The following is a 23,957-nucleotide window of genomic DNA, read 5'->3' on the forward strand; positions in this document are numbered from 1 at the left end:
TACAATCCCAAAACTGGGGCTATCTGATAGAGGTGTGCAGGTAGTTTCATTCACTGCAAATTACACTAACCGAACAGTATGACAATTTGGCGGCTGGAAGGTAAGCTTCTTACATACATACAATTTGGAGATCTTTGGTTGTTGGATGCAAATGCTTAAAATAGCAATCCATCCCAAATTTTTGGGGAAGGTATATACTGCATTCCTGTCTCAACTAAGATTTTCCCTCCCCTTATTTTCTGTCCAAGTGCCAGAAAAGGCATTGAGAGAAAAGATCCACAAAGTGAGGACAAAAGTAAGAAAAAAGACACATTTTGGTTTCACCTTAACCAAACATTTTGACTGAAACAATGCTTGACTTATCAGCTGGGATGGGGGTGCTTTCTGCCTGTCCCATACCCCAAAGTAACAAAGAATGAACCATTTTTGAATGTTTCTGTGTTTTAAGGTGTTGAGGACTACTTATCCTTTAGCCTCAGAGTTTAGCCCCAACATTGTCACCTATCTCCCCTTTCCAGGTATTTATGGGTATCTGACTTTTGGAGATGCCGTAGCTGCTGATATTCTGATGTCTTACCCTGGAGATGATGTGGTTGTGATAATAGCCAGAGTACTGTTTGCTGTATCAATCATCACCATCTATCCAATCATCCTATTGTTGGGCAGGTAAGTCCCTAAGGTGAAACCACAGTAAAATGTGAATACTGTGAAGATCTTTTTTGGAAAGCACTGAAACTATCTAAAAATGTTAGGTTTGTTTGGTAGACCTTTTTTTAACTTGTATGGAATTTCATGGAATCTGAATTTCCCAAGTTTCACATGCTACTGGGTAGGAGCTGTAATCTCTTGTAATGTGATTTTGCAGCCTTCCTTTGTGAAAAATACAGACAGCAGTGCTTGGAGCAGTTTACACACAGGGCTGAATTATCAAAGGGACTTAGGACAGTGGCAACCACAAGGATTTATTAAGCAGGACGAGTATGCAGCTCATTTATCAATGTCGACAAGTAGTGGAGTTTAAGATATTGATTGCTGGGTGTATGGTTTAGCAGTAGGCTTTTTTTTTTTTTTTTTTAAATGGGAACAATTGTCTTTTAAAGTAAATATCCACTGCAATTTTCACTGTTCCATATTATGTACTTGCATATTGTAGTGTACCCTTTTAGGAAGATTGTTGAGCTAAATAAAAGTTAACGCATCTCTAATTTGGCTACTCACAGATCCCTTTTTCTTTTTGATACTGTAAGAAGCAATTGTTTAGCTAGCGTAAAGTGGAACTTCACCCAAAAGGGGAAGCTCTGCTTCTTTGCATCCTCCCCCACTCCATTACCACATTTGGCACTTGTTTTTGACAGGTACACGCTCCCCACTTTTGGGTAAGATCACCATAGTGATCTTCAAGTATGTCTGGCCCCTCCTCCTTCGACCCTGCTGCCTTCTGAGACACACACAGGTCCCATAAGAAGTCGGGACCATTCTAAAAGCGCAGCACTGCTGTAATATTGTGTCTGATTTATGTAGGATATTATATGATTATATATGTAAACATACAGTATAATATTGACATACTGACCAGGCCAGAATTTGGTTGATAATTGTTGAGTTGTCCAAGCCAACTAAATTTTTTTTTTTTTTTATTGTTTATTTATATCTGGAAATGGGTCCACATAGACCAACAGGTTACATACATTCCATACGGTCTACAAAGTAAAAGGCAAAACAGGTGATACAACATCAATTCTCTGCTAACAGTATCATAAAGAACAATAAACACTATCTTGTGGAGTTGTGAATTATCGCCGTCTCGTGGGCCCACTTCCCAGTTTCTTTTTAACTAAGTACCTACATTACACAGATAGAGGATTTGTGTGTGAATCGGAGAATACGTTGCCTCCTGGTGGTATTGAATTGGCAGGCTAACTCTTTTTCCCAGTTAAGTAGTCCTGGGGGTATAAAGTCTGTTGGGGGGGGCATTTAAAAGGTTATAAGTCAAGGAAAGTGTGTGTGGCACCCATGTCAGTGCATAGCACCTCCAGGGCTGTAAGCGACTGGGCATCTTCCTTGGGGGGTGGGATCGTAGAAAGGAAATGTGTTACTTGGAGTGTCCTCAGGAAGTTTAGGCGGAACGGGCCCGCAGTATCTAGAAGATCCTCCATCGTTTTCCAGCGTCCACCTGAACTGAAGTGGGAAGCTTGGTGTAGGCCCGTCTCACCCAGACCCCGAGAACTTCCGTCAGAAAGACCCGGTGTAAATAAGGGGTTGCCTATTATAGGGTAAAGGGGTGAATTCGGGGAGGAGAGGGACGCTTGCGAAATGATCCGAGCGCAGACCCTCGCCGAGTTACCAATCAGTGGGTGACGTTTTATCTCTGTTGGCAATGCTGGGTAGCACCATGGTACCCCCCGGAGCGGAATAGCACTTTGGGATTGTTCCAGCTAGCCAACTCAATTTTAACATATCAAAAGGACAGCTGATGACCCTTTGATATGTTGATCTTATGCAAGTCTACCTTGGTGTGTAAGGAATGGCCTGTTAATCACATTTTGTAATTGTTTATTGTTTAAGGATTAAGGACCATAAAAGAAGTATTTATTGATGTAATTAGACTTGAGTGGGTATCCATGGGAAATGGTCAACCTAGGTGGTAGTTTTTTGACTGCAGCTGTTTACAGCTAGGGGTCATTATCTGTCACTCTGTCCTTTTGATATGTTAAAATTGAGTTGGCTTGGACAACTCAACAATTATTAACTGAATGCTGGCCTGGTCAGTGTGTGTGTGTGTGTGTGTGTGTGTGTGTGTGTGTGTGTGTGTGTGTGTGTTGCTGACGCCTGCACCCAAATCCTATTGAAGAATCGGGTGCCGACTTCGCTGGAGCTCCTCTTTAACAGTGTAAACTTATTACAGAAACTCCTGACTGGTTCTAAAATTAAGCATGTATGCTGGTTTCCTCAGGCTGTAAAGAGTGTCCTCAGCTAAACTGATAAGACAGCTGAGAATTGTACTTTTGCAAAATAGCCAAAGTTTAAAAAAGTTTGCATTTATGTTATACGTAGATCAACTGTGTACTGGAGCATTACCAATAACGTAATCAAATAAAATATTGTGATGTTTTTGTACTACAATTATTGTGGTGGTTTCTTTCTCTTTCTTTCTTTTTTTCTTTCTGTCTTTCTTTCTTTCTTTCTTTCTTTCTTTCTTTCTTTCTTTCTTTCTTTCTGTCTTTCTGTCTTTTTGTCTTTCTATCGTTCTTTCTGTCTTTCTTTTTGTCTCTTTCTTTCTTTTTGTCTTTCTTTCTTTCTGTCTTTCTGTCCTTTCTGTCTTTCTGTCCTTTCTTTCTTGCTTTCTTCTTTCTCCCTCCTTCTGTCTGTCTTTCTTACTACTGGATCACCTCTTTGAGGACTTGCCTGCTGTGGCAGGGGAAGAGCATGGGGGCTTAGCATTTAGTCCAGAGATTTGAGATGTTGCCAACAACTTATTGTTGAGATCTTCCCAACAACTTATCCATAGCAATAGTCCTAAGAGTGTACTGACTATGCTGACAGTTCTTATGTTACCTGTCCTTTATTTAAGCATACAGTGGGAAAAGGAAAAGGCCACTCCAGGTGAGTGACTCCTCCCAAGGGTGCTAGCCTTGGCTCCCTGGCCATGCAATAGGGTAGAAAGAAATGGATGGCTGCACGCCAAGGTAAATACGTTTCTTGAATGTAAAATCCATAACATGAATGACACCACAGGACAAAAAAGCAGGTACAGGTAGACGTGTTTCACACAGCAACGCTGCACTTATTCATTATGAATAATGAGCGCAGCATTGCTGTGTGAAACGCGTCTACCTGTACATGATTTTTTTGTCCTGTGGTGTCATTCATGTTATGTTTTTTACATTCAAGAGACTTATTTACCTTGGAGTGCAGCCATCCATTTGTTTCTGCTTTATTTAAGCATACTTTGTTAAAATCAATAGCAGTACTGTCATGTTTGACACTGTTACGTGTCATGGAAAGAGGTCATGGGGGGGGGGGCTAATAAAATTTTTGCTATGGGTTCTATGATTTTTAGCTATTGCCCTGCATGCAGATCTACCCTAGGTACCATGGGCCTGCAATTGGGTTGCCATCCCAAATCCCTGTTGGTATATCACTTTTATATAATGTTTCCTTGCTCCACAGGTCTGTTCTACAGGAGGTCTGGATGGACCACAAGCACATGACAGTATATGTGACCACTTCATATGAGCGCTTTGTACGGATTACACTTACAGTACTATGGATTCTGGTCACACTTATCATTGCCTTGTTTGTTCCTGACATCAGTGAGGTCATTTCCATCATTGGAGGAATAAGTGCTTTCTTCATCTTCATCTTCCCAGGTAATTGGTTTTAATTGTTTGGAGTAAATTATTACCGAGTAGCAAAGACACTGAGCACTTTAACAATTTCCTTGTTTATGTGATAGTTTGTTTAGCGCTCACTGGGTACAATACAATTCTCACAAGGTAGACCTATAATATCAGGCATCAGTTCACTGACTAAGCCCTTGGGACAGCGGTTAGATAGGCAGCTACAGCAGCTTGTCACACAACTCCCGGGTTATTTAAAGGATACTGACCATCTTTTGAGAATTATGGATAGCTGTACCTGGGAGGAGGGAGACTCTTGAGTTCCATGTGATGTCACAAGCCTGGTGTCACGTACCTGGTGGTAGAGCCCGACCTGCAGGGAGAGACCTCTGTTGCGGCTCCGACTCAAGGGCCCTGGTAGAGTTTACAGGTGACACAAGAGTCAGGAGTGGCACGAGTGCCTGGCAGGATCAACAGCTGGATCAAGGGATGGCTGGAACCGGGAAGGAACAGGATCAGCAGGCAGGTGCAGGAAGCAGAAGCAGAGCAGCAGGCGGGATGGCCGGTACTGGACACCACTGCAGGAACTCAGGCAGAAGCAGGACTTCTGGTAGGAGCTGGAACCACTACTGGAGATAGAGCAGCAAATGGCACCGGAACAGGAGGCTGGAAGCAGAGCAGTCAGACAAGCCGGGTGGGAGGTCAGGCAGTCAGCGAAGGTACCAAGGATCAAGCAGGGGGGTAGTCGGACAAGCCGGGTCGGTAACAGGCAGGCAGCAGAAGAACCGAAGGATCAAGCAGAGGGGAAGTCAGACAGGCCGGGAGCAGGTGCAGGCAGATAGCAGGAGTAGAAGGTAAACAAGCCGGGTCAGCAGGTCACAGAAGGCAGGTTCTCAGAATCAGGGTACTCGCACGCTGCAGATCAGACAGCAAGAACTGGATGTGACAAGCCGAGTTAAATAGCCCACCTGGCGCCAACAGGCGCACGCGCGCGCGCACAGACGCGCACGCGCACAGGCACGCGGACGTGCGGCGGAAGGTCCGGACTGAACTCTACTGGCAGGATCCTCCTGACACCTGGATTCCTCTGTACCACCTTAATTGGGGATACATGCGGTATCATTTTACTTGGAGACTGAGACAAACCTTGCAGTAGAACATCACGCTTACATCCTGGAAGTTTTTGAGTAACCAATCTACCACAATCATTGTTTTTGAAGGGGAGTTCTACCTCCAGAGATGCGAGGCTGCGATGGGGGCAACATTTTTGCCATTACTTGCCAACCTTTATATGGGTTGGTGGGAGTGGTCCTGCATTTATGGTGGCGAGAACCCCTTTCGACAATACAGTACACTAGAATTTATTTAAGATTTATTGATGATCTTGTATTGGTAATGAAAGATGGTGTGGAACAGCTGGACTAATTTCTTGTATGCCTTAATAAGAACAATAGGAACTTACATTTTGATGGCCATGCGAACAATAAAGAAATCAGGACATGCAATTAGAGGGATTCTGGTTCCTGCAAGTCAGGTGTATATGTAGTGGTGATCAACAATTTAGGCATGATGCATCTATACAGAGATAGATGTTACCCCCAAATGGATGTTGGCTAGGGCACTCACCATTGCTAGATGTAAAAAAAATGGGACACCTTCTAAAAGGAAATAAATAACAATGTCTCAAATGGAGCATGTCAACGCCTTACAGTGTGGATTTCAACAAGGTGAAATGTATTATAAACAGATATTTGCCCACTGTATTTGTGCAGAAATGTTAAAAGGTGGCATCAATATAGTGCCCAGAAGGACACCTGCTTTGGGCAGTAGCTTATCTCCTAGCTTTCTCAATCTAGTTGGCAAGGTCTCACCTGGTTGAACTTTAGGGGCAATTATAAATGTGGGATTTCAAGTTGCTTTTGTTGTAATCACATATTGAAGGGGGAGACTGTCCGTTCTTCAGTAAATGAAAAGGAGTTTAAAATATAATCATTTTTTAAATTGTAACACCCATTTCGTGATCTATGTTATCACTTGTGCTCTTTGCCACATTCAATACGTGGGAAGGACCACAAGGCTCCTCCAAGATTGTTTTAATGAGCATCTATACAGTATAGAGAAAAATCAAAATGTGGCTCAACATTTCAATAATCATCATGTGGGAGACATGTCAGAGATATGGGTCCAGATAATTGAAAAGGTAAGGCCACCAAAGAGGGGTGGTGATGTGTTTCGTTCGTTATGTAGAAGGGAGGTATTCTGGATATTTCAACCCCAAACCCGCATACCTAATGGTCTCAATTTTGAATGGGATGTTAGGCACTTTTATGAATGAGTTGCAGGATGCCTTCTCTCCTGCATGAACTGGTGTTGAAATTCCATCCTAAGTGTTTACATTGGTGAAGTGAATAAAAGTTAATTTATATGAGATGGATTGAGCAATATTACCCAAGAATAATTTTGTGTATTTTTAGTGATAAGGAGATTAGTGGAGAAATCAGCGGTGTGCTCTCAGGCCAATCACCAGACAGGTGTGTGGTGGCTATTTAGGGATCACACTCTCGATTTCTCGTTTTGGTATGAGCACTAACATATGTGTGAAATGCGTTAACAGCTACAGCATTACTCTGTATTTCATGTGCTGTCATGAAATAAATGACTTAAAATGGTTGTTAACCCACTGTACTAAAATAGTGTTATTCCCTCTGTATCATAACATTTGTCCCTGTGCCTGTGTAATGTAAAGAAACTGCCGATTTGTACCTGTATAAGCTGCACTCCGAACGCTCAGCTGACATGTCAGCTCCCTTGTTTCTCCAGCTCAGAGCTGAAGAGGGCAGGGCTGAGCCATCTTGCTGACATCAGCAGGTGGAGGAGGGAGAGAGAGGAGAGAGAGACGACAATCAGCTAAGTGGCGGGAGACATTTATACAGGTACAGATTGGCTGAGTTTTTACATGGCACAGGGACAGATGTTTTAATGCTACAGAGGGGATAAAAAGATTTTATTATCAGATATGAGAGGAGCAAGAGCACGGGGATGGGGGCGGCGGCAGGCACAGGCACGAGCAGGGAGAGGAAAGGGGAGGAAGACGGAGGACACAGGCACAGGGAGAACTGCAGACAGGAGAGCTGCAGCTGATGGAATCACGCAAATAGACTACGATGTCAGGGGCTCAGCAGCCATGATTATCGTGGTCTGTTTGCAGGGGGAAGGGTACAGCCAGGCAGGATCAGCCAGGCATTTTAGTGTATATAGGGGTCCAAATGACAAAGCACAAGTACTGTGCTGTATAACATGCTTTAAAGGAACAGGATCTGTTTTTTTTTTTTAAGCATTTTAAGCATCTTTACAGTGGTGTGCAGCCGGCTTCTCTTTTCTTGTTCTGGATTTTGGCTTAACCACTTGCCGACCGTGCTATAGCTGAATGACGGCTAGATCGCAGCCGGCTAGTTCTGAGTGGGCGCCTATTGACGTTATCCCATGCTCGCGTTTCTTTGCACCCCCTGAGACATGCAGCTGGGAGTGTCCATGATGGCTGAGTCCTTGGGAACCAACGCATTATGGATCAGGGTAAAGGGCCAATAACAGCTGCCCTTTACCACGTGATCGCTCTGTCCAATGATGGAATGATCACTTCGTCAACAAACCAGCGTCATGTCCAATTCAGCTCTCTCCTCTCCTCACACCAATCGATACAGCATGTGAGGAGAGGAGGCAGAAAGTGCAGCAGCGTGAGTGAGCTGGATTTGGAGTGCCCTCATCTATGCCATCACTGCAATCACAGTACCCCATCAGTGACACATTGGTGCCATCACATTGCGCATCCATGCCACATCAGTGCCATCACAGTGCCACATCAGGGCCCATCAAGGCCATCACAGTGTCCATACGTGCCACATCAGTGCCATCACAATGCTTCTCAGCGCAATCACAGTGCTCAGCAATTTGAGTGCCACATCAGTGCCATCGCAGTGCTCATCTGTGCCACATCAGTGCCATCTCAGTGCTCATCCATGCCACATCAGTGCCATCACAGTGCTCATCAGTGCCATACAGTGCCTCACAAAAGTGTAATGGGTAGTCAGGCAATTGGTTGTATAATTTGTGTCTAGAACACCTGACGGTGTTCCCTGCATGTTGGGCCTCTGTATGTGGCTAGTCTGTGTAAAAGTCTCACACATGTGGTATCACCATACTCAGCAGGAGTAGCAGAATGTATTTTGGGGGTGTAATTTTTGCTATGTACATGCTATGTGTTAGAAATATCTTTTAAATAAAAAACTCTATACATTTTTTTTAATTTGTTTTTTATTTTCTTTCCACACGTTCAAAAGACTCATTATTCCTCCTAGGTTATGTTTTGGGGTGTTTGCTTTTCAAAATTGGGTCATTTTGTGGACGTTTCTATTGATGGTGCTCCCTGCATGTTGGGCCTCTGTATGTAGCCAGGCTGTGAAAAAGTCTCACACATGTATCGCCATACTCAGGGGGAGTAGCAGAATGTATTTTGGGGTGTAGTTGCAAATATCCCTGCCATGTGAGAGAAATAACTTGTTAACATGACAATTTTGTGGAAAGAAAAAAATGTAATTTTTCAAAAAAAATTGGGGAAAAAATTACAACTTCAAAAACTCACCATGCCTCTTACTAAATACCTTGATGTCTACTTTCCAAAAAGTGGTAATTTGGGGGGTATTTGGCACTATAGCTTGTAGACTCTATACCCTTCACAAAGACCAAATAATATATACTGATTTGGGTTATTTTTACCAAACAAATGTAGCAGTATAACTTTTTGTAAAAAAGTTTATGAAGAAAATTACTAATTCCCCAAATGTTATAAGAGAAACAAAGAAAATGCATTTTTATACAAAATTTTCAGCCTATTTTTATTTTGGCAAAAATTATGCGAAAAGAAAAAAACGTCATATGGGTACAGTGTTGCATGACTGAGTAACTGTTATTCAAAGTGTGAGATTACTGAAAGCTAAAAATTGGCCTGGTTAGGAAGGGGGTATAAGTGCCCAGTGGGCAAGTGGTTAAAGTAATTGTAAACCTCAGACATAGTTTCATAGTTAGTAAGGTTGAATAAAGACACCAGACCATCCACTTCAACCTGAGTGAGTGTCTACAATTGTCTCTATCCCTGTACATTGCACACTCACATCAGTCCCTACCCTCAAGGATCCTACAATCCAAGGTCCCCATTCATATACTAGGGCCAATGTCTGGACAGAAGCCAATTAACCTATCTGCATGTCTTTGGAGCTTGGGAGGAAACTGGAGTACCTGGAGGAAACCCACGCAAGCACAGGGAGAACATGCAAACTCCAGGCAGGTAGTGTCATGTTGGGATTTGAACCAGCGACCCTTCTAATGCCACGTACACACGATCAGACTGTCTGGCGGACTTAGCCCGGCGGACAAACCACCGGACTTTGAAGCGGAGGTCCGCCGGACATTGCAAACGAGCGGACCTGCCCACACACAACCGGACTTTTCCGGCGGACTAGGTCTGCCGGACTATGGCGGGAGTCTGCCGTACTTTTGAAAATGAACGGACTTACCCACACATGGAGGAAAGTCCGTTCATTTTGAACGTGGCTGCAGTTAGACGGGACTAGCGAAGGAAGTCAATGTCACCACCTTAGGCGGCGAGATTGACATGTCGCTGGCCCCGTCACCTGGTATGGACTTAAAGGGGAAGCCCTACGCCAAAAAAACGGCATGGGGGTCCCCCCCTAAGGTTCATATAAGACCCTTATCCGAGTGCGCAGCCTGACCGGTCATGAAAGGGGATCGGAACGATTGAGCGCCCCCCCACCCCAAAGCACCTTGTCCCCATGTTGATGAGGACAAGGGCCTCTTCCCAACAACCCTGGCCGTTGGTTGTCGGGGTCTGCGGGCAGGGGGCTTATCGGAATCCAGGAGCCCCCTTTAATAAGGGGGCCCCCAGATACTGGCCCCCCACCCTATGTGAATGAGTATGGGGTACAATGTACCCCTACCCATTCACCTGTGAAAAAAATGTAAATAAAACACAACACAAGGTTTCAAAATCATTTATTGCACAGATCCGGGGGCCTTCTTCCATCTTGGGGGGTCTTCTCGCCGGACTCCTCCGCTATCTTCTGCTCTTTTGCTAGCTCTCTTACTAGCGGAGAAGCCCGGCTTTTTTCTTCATCGCCACCCGGGGGTCTTCTTCCAACTACGGGAGTCATGTTCCCCTCTTCGGGGGTCTTGTCCCCCTCTTCGGTTCTTCTTGCCAGGCCTCTGCTTCTTCTTCCAGCTCTTTTACTAGCGGTGGCCTGGTCTTCTGTCGCCGCTTCTTCTACCGACTTCGGGGGTCTTGTCCCCTTCTTCAGTTCTTCTTCCCGGGCCTCCGCTCCTTCTTCCAGCTCTTTTACTGGCGGTGGCCCGGTCTTCTGTCGCCGCTGGATAGTTTGATCATGTGTACGCGGCATTACTGTTAGGCGAGAGTGCTAACCACTACACCACTGTGCCGCCCAATAGAAATAGGACCAAAGCATATCCCCTCTATAGTGTGTACTTATGTCAATTACAAGCACTAAGTATCATTTATGCCAGCTGCCTTGTTACTCTGCTATCAGTATAAATCACTTCTGACAAGGGAGGGAGCTTCAGTTGATTGACAGCCTCAGCTCTGTTCCTGTGCACTCTGTAAAAGGGGGGTGTCCCTTCCCTTTCCTCGCCTTCACTTCCCTCCACCCCACTCAGCTCTCAGAGCTCTCCTCATTGGACAGCTCAGACAAACTTAAAGCGGGGTTCCACTCTAAAGTAGAACTTCCGCTCATCGGAAACCCTCCCCCCTCCGGTGTCACAGTTGGCACCTTTCAGGGGGGAGGGGGGTGCAGATACCTGTCTAAGACAGGTATTTGCACCCACTTCTGGGCATAGTGCTTTTTGTATTTTGCAGATTTGCACTACAGTCCATTTAACATGGTTTCCTATTGAACACGTTCTGTAGTGCAAATGTGCAAAATGCAAAAAGCACTAAAAATGCATAGGTGTGAATCCAGCCTTGGGCCTGGTTCCCACCCATGTGTTTTTTTATGCTTTTTGCAGAAACGCACTACAGTTCATTTAATGTTCACATTATGCTTTTATCAGCTGCTGTGTATTCAAAAAAGGTCCTTGACCCTTTCCAACGAAAAGAGGTACTTTATTGGTTCAATATAGTTCAATGGAGAAGCTGCAGAAAAGCATGTAGTGCGTTTTTTGCAGCAATTTGTGTTTTATAATCTGCCCAACAACAAATAGGCAAAAAAAGGCATAAAAAAGCAAATCACAGCAAAATCGCTTGCGCAAAAATCAACATGCACAGCAAAAAAGCACTGCATAAACTGATCAAAAGCAAACTGCATAGGTGTGTACCGAGCCTTATGCTAGCCACATGGATCAATTTTCAGATGAGAATATTCATGTGAAAAATCTTTGTACATTCGCTGAATGAAAGAATGTTTGAAATTTTCACTTGCTTTTAACATTCTGTTTTAAAATGAATGTAATTTCTGAACGAAAATCACATACACTGTCTGAAAATTCCTTTGACCAAGCAGTTTTCTATTATTTATAAATTTTGCCATCACTGTGGTAGAAAACAAAAGTTGATTTGGCCCCACTAATGATTAGAAAATCAAAGGAAGTTCTTAAAATGACTGTTTTTTTTTCTTTTTTTTTGAAGGAAGACATTGTTTTTGTATGGCCAGCATATAATATTACAGTTCTGTTTGAAAATCTGCAAAACAGTCTTTAACTTGTTTTTTTCTTTAAATAAAAAAAATGTGATCTCTGAGTCTGATGATATTTACCAGATTCAACCTCTTATGCCCTGTACACACGGTCGGACATTCCGACAACAAAATCCGTCTGATTTTTTCTGATGGATTTTGGCCCAAACTTGTCTTGCATACAAACGTTGTACAAAGTTGTCTGAAAATCCGATCGTTGAGAACGAGGTGACGTAAACTACGTACGATGGGACTATAAAGAGGCCAGTAGCCAATAGCTTTCGTCTGGTAATTTATTCTGAGCATGCGTGGCATTTTGTCCGTCGGACTTGTCTACACACAATCAGAATTTAAACGATTGGATTTTGTTGTCGGAAAAATTTAGATCCAGCTCTTAAACTTTGTGTGTCGGAAATTCCGACAGAAAAAGTCAGATGGAGCCCACACACGATCGGATTTTCCGACAACACGATCCGATTGTACATTTTCCATCGTAAAGTCCGACCGTGTGTACAGGGCATATCAGTATATACAGTATATCTCTTCTGTCATTCTCAGAGTGGATTAAAGATTTTACTCCCTAACCATATAATTGGTTATTTATATTTACCCCTTTGTATAGAGATATTTAGGAATAAATTGCCTTTTTTTTTAAACTTTACATAATAACTAAATTATACACCACACTTTTTTTTTTATTAACCGATTAATCGAAACAATAATCGGCCAACTAATTGATTATGAAAATAATCTTTAGTTGCAGCCCTATTAGTGATTGCTCAAATCTTAATTACAGCAATTGTAAACCCTTACATATGTTTAGTGAAGTGACTGACCTTGGGTGATACACAGATGACACAAATCCTCCTACCCAAGTTATACCCATTTGTCTGCAGTATTCTCTTTATATCCGACCAAAGTCCAGCATTTATTAAAGAGGGATTCCCCTGGAAACAAAAATATTAAAAGCCAGCAGCTATAAATACTACAGCTGCTGAATTTTAATAAATGGACACTCACCTGTCCCAGGGTCCAGCAATGTCAGCAGCTGAGACCAGTCGATCAGCTGGAGTTTTAGGCTGGATTCACACCTATGCATTTTTAGTGCTTTTTGCATTTTGCAGATTTGCACTACAGAACGTGTTCCATAGGAAACCATATTAAATGTTCTGTAGCGCAAATCTGCAAAATGCAAAAAGCACTAAAAATGTATAGGTGTGAATCCAGCCTTAGTGCTTTTTGCATTTTGCAGATTTGCGCTACAGAACATGTAACATGGTTTCCTCTGGAACACGTTCTGTAGTGCAAATCTGCATAATGCAAAAAGCATTAAAACTGCATAGGTGTGAATCCAGCCTAAGACATTTAGTAACATAATGGTACTTAACCACTTTCAGACCGGACCATTTTGCTGGTCAATGACCAGAGGTCTTTTTACAATTTGGCACTGCGCTGCTTTAACTGGTAATTGCGCGGTCATGCAATGTTGTACCCAAACAAAATTTGCGTCCTTTTTTTCCCACAAATAGAGCTTTCTTTTGATGGTATTTGATTGCCTCTGCGATTTTTATTTTTTGCGATATAAACGTAAAAAGACCGCAAATTTTGAAAAAAAATGATATTTTCTACTTTTTGTTATTAGAAAAATCCAATAAACTCAATTTTAGTCATACATTTAGGCCAAAATGTATTCAGCCACATGTCTTTGGTAAAAAAAAAGTCAATAACTGTATATTTATTGGTTTGCGCAAAAGTTGTCACATCTACAAACTAAGGTACGTTTTCTGGAATTTACGCAGCTTTTAGTTTACGACTCCCTATCTCATTTCTTGAGGTGCTAAAATGGCAGGGCAGTACAAAACCCCCCCCCCAAATGACCCCATTTTGGAAAGTAGACACCCTAAGGAAATTGATAAGAGGCATGTTGAGCCCATTGAATATTTTATTTTTTTGCCTCAAGCGATTGAATAATGACAAAAAAAAATTTTATTTTTTTTTTACACAAAGTTGTCACTAAATGATATATTGCTCACACATGCTATGGGCATATGTGAAATGACATCCCAAAATAAATTCTGCTGCTTCTTCTGAGTACGGGGATACCACATATGTGGGACTTTTTGGGAGCCTAGCCGCGTACGGGGCCCCGAAAACCAAGCACCGCCTTCAGGCTTTCTAAGGGCGTAAATTTTTGATTTCACTTCTCACTACCTATTACAGTTTTGAAGGCCATAAAATGCCAAGATGGCACAAAACCCCCACAAATGACCCCATTTTAGAAAGTAGACACCCCAAGCTATTTGCTGAGAGGCATGTTGAGTCCATGGAATATTTTATATTTTGCCACAAGTTGCGGGAAAATTACAAACTTTAATTTTTTTAAAATTTTTTTTCACAAAGTTGTCACTAAATGATATATTGCTCACACATGCCATGGGCATATGTGAAATGACACCCCAAAATAAATTCTGCTGCTTCTCCTGAGTACGGAGATACCACATGTGTGGGATTTTTTGGGAGCCTAGCCGCGTACGGGGCCCCGAAACCCAAGAACCGCCTTCAGGTTTTCTAAGGGCGTAAATATTTGACTTCACTCCTGACTACCTATTACAGTTTTGAAGGCCATAAAATGCCAAGATGGCACAAAACCCCCACAAATGACCCCATTTTAGAAAGTAGACACCCCAAGCTATTTGCTGAGAGGCATGTTGAGTCCATGGAATATTTTATATTTTGCCACAAGTTGCGGGAAAATTACAAACTTTTTATTTTTTTTTTCACAAAGTTGTCACTAAATGATATATTGCTCACGCATGCCATGGGCATATGTGAAATGACACCCCAAAATAAATTCTGCTGCTTCTCCTGAGTACGGGGATACCACATATGTGGGACTTTTTGGGAGCCTAGCCGCGTACGGGGCCCCCGAAAACCAAGCACCGCCTTCAGGCTTTCTAAGGGCGTTACAGTTTTGAAGGCCATAAAATGCCAAGATGGCACAAACCCCCCCCCAAATGACCCCATTTTGGAAAGTAGACACCCCTAAATTTAGGGGTACACTAGTGAGACTAGGTAATAAATGGCGGGTGCCCTGAAACTATAAAAAAATAACTAACCAACCAGCGTCACCTGTAACAGTTATATGGTGATCACTGGTGAAAGGGTTAACTAGGGGGCAATCAGGGGGCTTTATGCGGTAGTATATGGGGGTCCCTGGCGCTATAAAAAGCTGCGGTGAACCTAAATACCTACCTGCCTAACTAGCGTCACCTGTGACACTAATACAGCGATCAGAAAAATGATCGCTTATTAGGCTGGGTTCACACTGGAGCGATGCAGGAACGCCACAAATCCGCGGCGGGTTCCCGCATCACATGCCTCCCGGCGGCAGTTCACACTGCCCTATGCGAACTGCTGGGAGTGTCAGTGAAATGTTAATGACACCCCCAGATCAGTTCGCATATCGCAGTGCGATCTGCAAACTCGGATCGCATGGTGTGAACACCCATGCGATCCGATTCTGCTGCGGACCAAAAAAAGGGTCCCGTGCGAATTTGCGGCGGGTGCGGCGCGAATTCAGCCATACTATCTGTATGGCTGAACTCGAATCGCACAGAGATCGGATGTGATTTGCACTGCAGTGCGGTGCGAATCACATCCGTTCTCATAAACCGCTGCAATGTGAACCCAGCCTTAGTGACACTGGCGACGGGGGGTGATCACGGGGTTAAACCTTTATTGGGGGGTTAGGGGGGTACATTAGAACTAAAGGGGGCTAACCCTAACTGCCCTAACAGTTATTACAGTCACAAATGACACCAATGCAAAAATAAAAATAAAAAATACAATTGGTGTCACTGTGACTGGGGGGGGCAGGGGTAATTGGGGGGGTGATCGGGGGGTGAAGGGGGGGTGTGAGTGTGCCTGGCATGTTCTACTGTGTAGTGTCGTGTTGGTGCAACTCACCGATCCTCTCTCCTCGGTGCCGGAACGAAAAATACCGACACGGAGGAGAGATTACATCACTTCCTCTCCTGTGTTTACATTACAGGAGAGGAAGTGATGTCACAGAGCATTTCCATTCGTCGGGAGCGATCGCGAGGGGGTGGCCATGAATGAATGGCCGCCCCCTCATCCCGGATTTCTCCCGAACGAATACCGACCGCCGCAGGCACCGGGGGGGGGGCCTAATCGGGCCCCCCACCCGCGGGAAGGCAGGGACGTATATATACACCCATATGCCTGCCCGTGCCATTCTGTCTACGTATATCGTCGTGCGGCGGTCGGCAAGAGGTTAAAAAAAAATAAAAAAATAAAAATAGCTCCTCATAGTAAAAAAGAGCAAATAATCGCGACTGTAATGGGTTTGTTTTTTACTGTGCAACAGTGAAAGTAATATTTACAGTAGCGATTATTTGCTCTTTTTGTACTATAAAAGGCTTCTTTTATTTTTTTTAACCCCATTATGTTACTGGCCGATTAATTGATTATGAAAATAGTAATCAATTAATTTCATAATTGATTAGTTGTTTTAGCCTTAATCACTAAGCAAAATACTTCTGCCCCAAACCGTGCACAGATCCATTGGGTCAAGTGTAACTCTTGGTTATGCTGTCCATATTTTGGTGGTGTCGGTAAAAATAGACTTTGTGTGTGGATATGAAAATGTATGCTCTTTGTAAACAATGTTTCATTTATCTTTTTTGTATATTGCAGGGCTGTGTCTGATATGTGCAATGGAATGTAAAGTAATGGATCCAAGGAAAAAGTAAGTGATCCTATATTCTGTCAGGGGTTCACTCCAAGTGTAGCACTTTAAGGACACCACCACTCGCTTTTATCCTTTTCAGGGCTGGTTTTGCCCACTTTTATTTAAAAGAAAGTTCAAAACAAATACAGAAGATTCCCTCGCAGGGGTATTCAGTATATCAGTCCTGCTACCAAAGTAAATGATTTTTAGACCTGGATCCTGGCAAGGTACCGCCCTGTTACAATACTTAAAGGGTAACTTCACTTTTGCGGGACAAATATAACAAAAAATCTAGCATATATCAGGTATATGCAATTAGCGGACCTCCAGCTGTTGCAAAACTACAAGTCCCATCATGCCTCTGCCTCTGGGTGTCATTCTTGTGGCAGCCAGAGTCTTGCTATGCCTCATGGGACTTGTAGTTCTGCAACAGCTGGAGGTCCGCTAATTGCATATCCCTGGCATATATGATTGCTATACAAGCCGTGTTGTAATTAAATTATTTAAAAAATTACCTTTCCTTTTCATTCTGCAGCATTGCAATTTTCTGTAAAATGTAATGCAATTTGGCTACCTGAAGGCATTCTATACACAGATGGTGTACATAACATTCTGAGAAATGTAATTTCCTGTTTGTTGGATTGGCTCGCTCATTCTCCCAGAAATCTGCACTAAGATATAAGTAAGATTTTAGGCATCTCCTACAAAACAAAAATCATTCTTTGTTATATACTCCCAAAGGGTAAGTACTTCTAAAGGGATGCAGACCTTGCAACTTTCCTCATTATAACACTGCATCACTGTGCAGGTAAATCATTTGATTAATAATGAAAAAGTCACTCCCATTCAGATTCACTTTGCACACAACAAACAACTATTACTTCAGAGCGGTGACCAATTACAGCAGACAACATGATAGTTGTACACAGTGTAAGCTCTAACGAGCAGGGCCCTCCGATTCCTAGTGTCTACAAACGGTCATTCAGTAAAAATATTTGCTTATAACAGTGAAATTTACTGCTATACACAAACATAGTATGTAAAAAAACAAAAAAAAACAAAAAACAAAAAAAAACTGATCAACTCCTTACTATGGTAACACTGTATTGTTCTAGTGGAAAAAAGTGCAGCGCTAAAATCAAACAATATGACTAAGCACAATTAATGGAATTAATCCGATTTTTTTATATTGTGTTTAGTCACATTGATTTTAGCGCTGCACTGTTTTCACTATTTCTATATATGCCTGGTATCAAGAGTACAGTGTTCAGAAGCTATTTGGCACAGGCGCAGATATTACCCTTCCCCCCCCCCCCTTTTTTTTTTTTTTACTGTATTGCTCTGGTAACAGTATGTTAAAAAAAAAAAGAAATAGAAAAGAAAAATATTTTAAACATTGAAAAAATATTATTATTATTATTTATTATTATTATTAATTATTTATTTTTTTACATACTGTCACTAGTTGGTGTCCCTGGTCCCCGCCATACCAATTATATGATGACATTGTACTGCACTGGTGACAGTATGTAAAACATAAAAAATAACGTTAAATAAAAAATTTTTTCATTCTACAAAAAATAAAAAAAAAGCACCATGTCTCTTGCTAATTACCCCAGACTGTCTAATTTCCAAAAAAGGGGTCATTTAGGGGATATTTGTACCGTCCTGGCATTTTCTTGCCTCAAGAAATTAGTTGGGCCTTCAGTACATCAGGATTGATAAACTCAGATATATACCATAGTTTGTGGACGCTAGAACTTCCTACAGACTAAATAATATACACTGATTTGGGTTATTTTCACCAAAGAAATGTAGCAGAATACAATTTGGCCTAAATGTATGAAGATTATTTGCAAAATGTTATAACAGAAATGAAGAGAAATGCATTTATTCAAAAAATAAAATAAAAAATTGGCCTTTTTTTGTTTAGCAAAAAATAATAATCCCAGTGGTGATTAAATCACCACTGTTGGACTTGATGGACTTGTGTCTTTTTTCAACCTCACCTACTATGCAACTATGTAAATGCCACCAAAAGAAAGCTCTATTTGTGTGAAAAAAATGATTAAAATTTCATATGGGTACAGTGTTGGATGACCGCGCAATTGTTTTTAAGTATGATAGCACTGAAACTTGAAAAGTGGCATGGGCAGGAAGAGGGTAAAAGTGCCCTGTATTGAGGTGATTAGTCTCAATAAGGCATTCTACACTCTTTTTACCAAATGATTTTGTCGTTTTAACTATTATTGTAGTTTTATTTCCTGTGCCATTTTCCTTACCTTATAATAGTGGAATTCACATATTGTGGCTGCAGTTTGTAGTGTTATGGCTGATCAATTCCCCTATGTCCATGTATTCATTCACCTAGCTTGTCCCTATTCCCTAAGGGGACAGGTGACTTCTTCTTCATTTAGAATCCAGCCCATGTCTTGAAACTACAGTGTTTTAAATGTCACAGTAGATCTGATGCTGACCTGGAACAAGAATGGATCCAGCAGTATTGGAAAACAATATATCCACATATTTGCTCCAAGAGAGTCACAAAAAGAATAAGAATTAACCGGGAGCCTGCAGCTTCACTAAGAAAAATTGGCAATGGCAGAACCTGCACCCTTTCCCAAATACTAGTGCCTAATTCATGCAAGGGCCAGGCTTTTTGGCATCTGCTGTACTTGTATGGTAGGTAGGTTTATGCTCTAACTACCTACACACCATGGGAAGCATTTAGGTTGATGCCGTCTTTCTGCTAATCCTATATAGGCGTCCTTTGAACCACAATTTCAATTGGTGTCGTTAAACAAATAGCTAATTTCTGAAAAATATCCAACATTGTACATAATATGCTTTGCTGTGTCTTTTCTTTACTGGCAGGATGTTTTTGATTGAAATAGGTGGGCTTATATTTTTGGTAAAAGATTGATAATCTTCTGCATGGTGAAGTGTGGTGATCATTTAGCACAGTGATTCTCAACCAGGGTTCCTCCAGAGGTTGCTAGGGGTTCCTTCAGCATTGGGCAATTTCTGCCTCTCAGATAAGTTCCCACTGACACCATTGATCTTTTTAACTATCTGTAAGGAGGTAATTCTTCCCAATGACCACAAGTGTAAGAACCATTCTTCCCACTGACCATCACACTATTGTATCATGAGTTGTAGATTTCTAATTTTTAGCAGGGGTTCCCCAAGACCGGAGAATTATTTCAAGGGTTCCTCTGTGTTGAAAAGGTTGAGAAAGGCTGATTTAGCAGGTAATCACTCAGTCTGTAATATAGACCTGACTCTTCCTCTGTTAATGTCTTTGCAGGACATGTCTAATCGCCTGGGGGATCGTTTCTGTCCTCTGTGGAGCCTTCATATTTGGTCAGAGTACAACTATCGCCGTTATGGAACTCCTGCACAAGTTCTAAAATGTGTTGGATTTTAATTTGAAAATGTTTTGATATTTTTATATAACTTATCTTTTTGAATTTATTTCCAAAAAAAGATTTGGGTGACCATCTTTCCACAGGTATAACAAGACAGAAAACCGAGTAAATGGCTTAGCAAGTGGTTTGTTGCGGTACAAGTAATTGTTGAAAAGGAATGAACGTCACATGGCACATAGCTTATATCTTTGTAATTTTGCTGCAGGTCAGAAGGCAAAGCAAACATCTAAATGCTCAGGGCAGTATCTGTCGTTTTTCTTTCAGTCTACTCCCCAAAGGGCCCATATATATATATATATATATATATATATATATATATATATATATATATATATATATATATATATATATATATATATATATATATATATATATATATATATATACACACACACCTATAATCTACCAGTGCTATATAACTCTGTGAAGGCAGAGGCTGAGAAAATTGTTTTAAAGGACAACTAGGGGCGTACCTAGAGCATATGGCACCTGGGGAGGATCCTATATCTGGCACCCCCCCCCCCACATTAAAATGTAAAAACACCCCACTGTGCCCCCTGCATACCTCTGCATCCCCCAATATCTTTGTCACTACTGTTTACCCCCTCTCCACAACTGCACCCTGGACCCCTTTACATTACAACGCCCCCACACCTTTGGACCCCTTTACATTACACAGCCACCCTTGAAGTTCTGGACCCCTTTACATTACATGGCTCCCCCTCAGTTCTGGACCCCGTTACACTACACAGCCCCCTCCCAGGTCTGGTACCCTGCACATTAAACAGCCCTCCCCCCACACCTCTGGACCCCTGCACATTAAGCCCCATACACACTATCAGTTTTTCTGCTGAGTTTTTCCTTCAGATTTACCAAAACCATATAATATGAAGTCAAACCTTAGAAGTTTCAATGTGTATGCAATCAGACACGCCCTTGTACTACATGGTTTTGGTAAACCTGAAGGAAAAGCTCATCAGAAAAACTGATAGTGTGTATGGGACTTTACACATCCCCGCACCTCTGCCTTTAAATTACACAGCATTCCCCGCACCTCTGGGCCCCTTTTCATTACACAGCCCCCTGCACTCCTGGACCCCTTTACATTACACAACACCCCGTCTCCCATACCTCTGGACCCCGGCATGTTGCATAGCTCCCCCTGCACCTCTGGACCCCTGCGCATTACACAGCCAAGCAACTCTGGACCCCATCACATTACACAGCACCCCCAACACTATCTCCGGACCCCCTGCACATTACACATTGCCTGCCCTCCCCCCCAGCTCTGGACCCCTGTACATTACACATTGCCCCTTCTTACCTTAATGGGGCATGCATGCAGAGCCGGAGACACAGCAGCGCTGAACAGAGGATGGGAACTGCTGGAGTTAATTTTTCATATTAACAAGCTAATGATTGGTTGCTAGGACCACCGAACAACCAATCACCTGCTGGTTAACTTGAAAGGGTAAAGCAGAACTTCAATGATTTCTTTAAATCTTTTCTTCTATTAAATCCTTCCCTTGTTTTAACTTTGGATAGTAAAATTTTTTAGTAAATACCTTGTACATCCCACTACTTGTTTCTTGACTGGTAAAAAGCCTAGGCTTATGACATCATGCACAGCTCTCTCTCTCTCTCTCTCTCTCTCTCTCTCTCTCTCTTACTCCGCTCACTCTCGTGAGAGTTTGCCAGGAAGGGAGGGGGGATGACTTATAAGAGAACCAATGAGAGCTGTAGAGCTGGAGGTGTGCCGCTTCAGCTGCCCACAGTTAAAATGGTTGCAGCCAGACTCAGTGGAGGAAGATTTCTGCAGCATATCTGGCAAGTACAGAATCACAGTATATAAAAAATAATATGCAAAGTGTTTGGAGAGAAGCTTCAGAATGCCAAAGATGTTTTTTATTACAAATGATGTGAGCAGACTGCAGTTCCTCTTTAAGTCCAGCAGTTGCCATCCTCTATTCAGCTCTGTTCACTGTCTCTTTCCCCTGCTGTGAGCGGCAGAGTGAATTACCCGGATACGGTCCACACCCTGTCACAGCTCGCCCCTGCCTGCCCTGGCTGTCGCAGCCTCGCTGCCTGAGTTCTGCGCCCTGCTGTCACCACTTCACCGCCAGCCTGACATCCCCCCATGTGTGGCACCTGGGACGGACTGACCCCCTCCACCATTGGTAAGCCACTGAGGACAACTGCGCCTTTTGTGTAGATTGCCACTCCCTTACCTTCTCCCTTTCTTGGCCTTTGCACCCAAAAGTTTGAAAAAATCTGGTAACTTTTAAAAGCTGATGCAATAGTGAATTGACAACCCCCCAGCATTGCCTTATCTGTCTAAACATTGGTGGTTTTCAATAAAACAAGGTAACGGGTGTGTTTGGGGAATCTCCCAAGAAGAAGAGGGCTGTAAGATTACTGTTATCTCTTACAGGGATTTCCCCTTCAGTGACTGCACATGGTTTGTCTTCAAACAACCATTTATTTTCAGTTGTAAGAAAGCAAAAAAAAAAAAAAATGCTTATGCTAAAGATATTTATATATTTTTCTATTAAATAGAAAAGCTTTAAAGCTGAGCACTGTTCACCTGTTTTCAGACTAACTGCTTCCCATCCAGCGTATGTGTATATAAACTGCATCCATGGTCCTGGTGTCATGTTTTAGCTCCGGCGATTGGCTTTACTGTAAAAGTGACCTGAGAGGCTGTACAGCAGCCTGATCAATTTATCAGGGTTTGAAAGAGGATCTCCTCCTGCCACCACCTTTCCTGTTCCATCAGGGAGCCACGGGACTGCTGTAAGCAGTCAGGTCGGCAGCGCACAGAGAAGGGAGGGGGAGGAACAGGGGCGTAACTATAGGGGGTGCAGCAGTCGCGACTGCAACTGGGCCCTGTGCTGCAAGGGGCCCATGCAGCCCCCTCTACATATGGCCGGCAGCAGCATAGGCAGCTAGGGGTACCAGTGCACCATGCACATGGGTGGCTGGAGGTGGAGGGTGACTAGCAGAGCTCCATGCTCGACTATCGCACTGGCTGCTCTTTAGTTGTGCATTCCCCGCATGACCTGTGTCCTCGGCTGGCTCCTCAGAGTACCCCTCTCCTGCTCCATGCATTGCCGCTCAGTCCGATGTCTGTTCTCCCCAGCCAGAGTCCCGCCACCCCCCCCCCCAGAGTACCCCTCTCCTGCTCCATGCATTGCCACTCAGTCCGATGTCTGTTCTCCCCAGCCAGAGTACCGCCCCCCCCCCCCTCGAGTCCGGCCCACACTGCACTGCATACTTCTCCCGGGTAAACAAACTTTAAGCACACAGATGCAGTGCAACCCTATGAGAGCCGGCTCCCCGGAGGACACTGCAGGCTTGTCTGCCAGCCCCCCTCCTCCCCGTCATACACAGATGATGAAAGGTCTTTCTGGGAGATATGCTGATCACCCGTCCAGCACACTGGATGGAGCCCAGGTCAACATGGATGAGTGCGCGGCCTGCAGCTTGGTCATGGTGAGTGAGAGGACCCTATCCCCCACACACCATTACTTACCCCCTCCATCTCCCCCTGGGGAGAGGGGCCCCTTCTCACGTGGGGACAGGGACCCCCATCTCCCCTGGGGACAGGGACCCCTTCTCACCTGGGGGCAGTAACTTCATCTGCCCTGGAGAAAAGGACCTAATCTCTTCTGGGGACGGGGACCCC

General features: G+C 43.2%; 1 protein-coding gene across 1 annotated transcript in view; it reads left to right on the plus strand.

The window, feature by feature from the left end:
• Positions 1-20,396, plus strand: part of SLC38A8 (solute carrier family 38 member 8) — a 121,639-nt gene extending 101,243 nt beyond the window's left edge. Inside the window, exons 7-10 of the mRNA XM_077455749.1 lie at positions 519-666; positions 4,171-4,370; positions 16,811-16,862; positions 20,152-20,396. Coding sequence (XP_077311875.1) covers positions 519-666; positions 4,171-4,370; positions 16,811-16,862; positions 20,152-20,254 — 503 coding nt within the window. The 3' untranslated portion in view covers positions 20,255-20,396. The remainder of the gene's footprint in view (positions 1-518; positions 667-4,170; positions 4,371-16,810; positions 16,863-20,151) is intronic.
• Positions 20,397-23,957: the final 3,561 nt, after the last annotated feature.

Source organism: Lithobates pipiens, unplaced genomic scaffold (assembly GCF_037356315.1).
Source record: "Lithobates pipiens isolate NorthernLeopardFrog02 unplaced genomic scaffold, aLitPip1_a1.2 Scaffold_10, whole genome shotgun sequence".
Taxonomy (NCBI): Eukaryota; Metazoa; Chordata; class Amphibia; order Anura; family Ranidae; genus Lithobates; species Lithobates pipiens.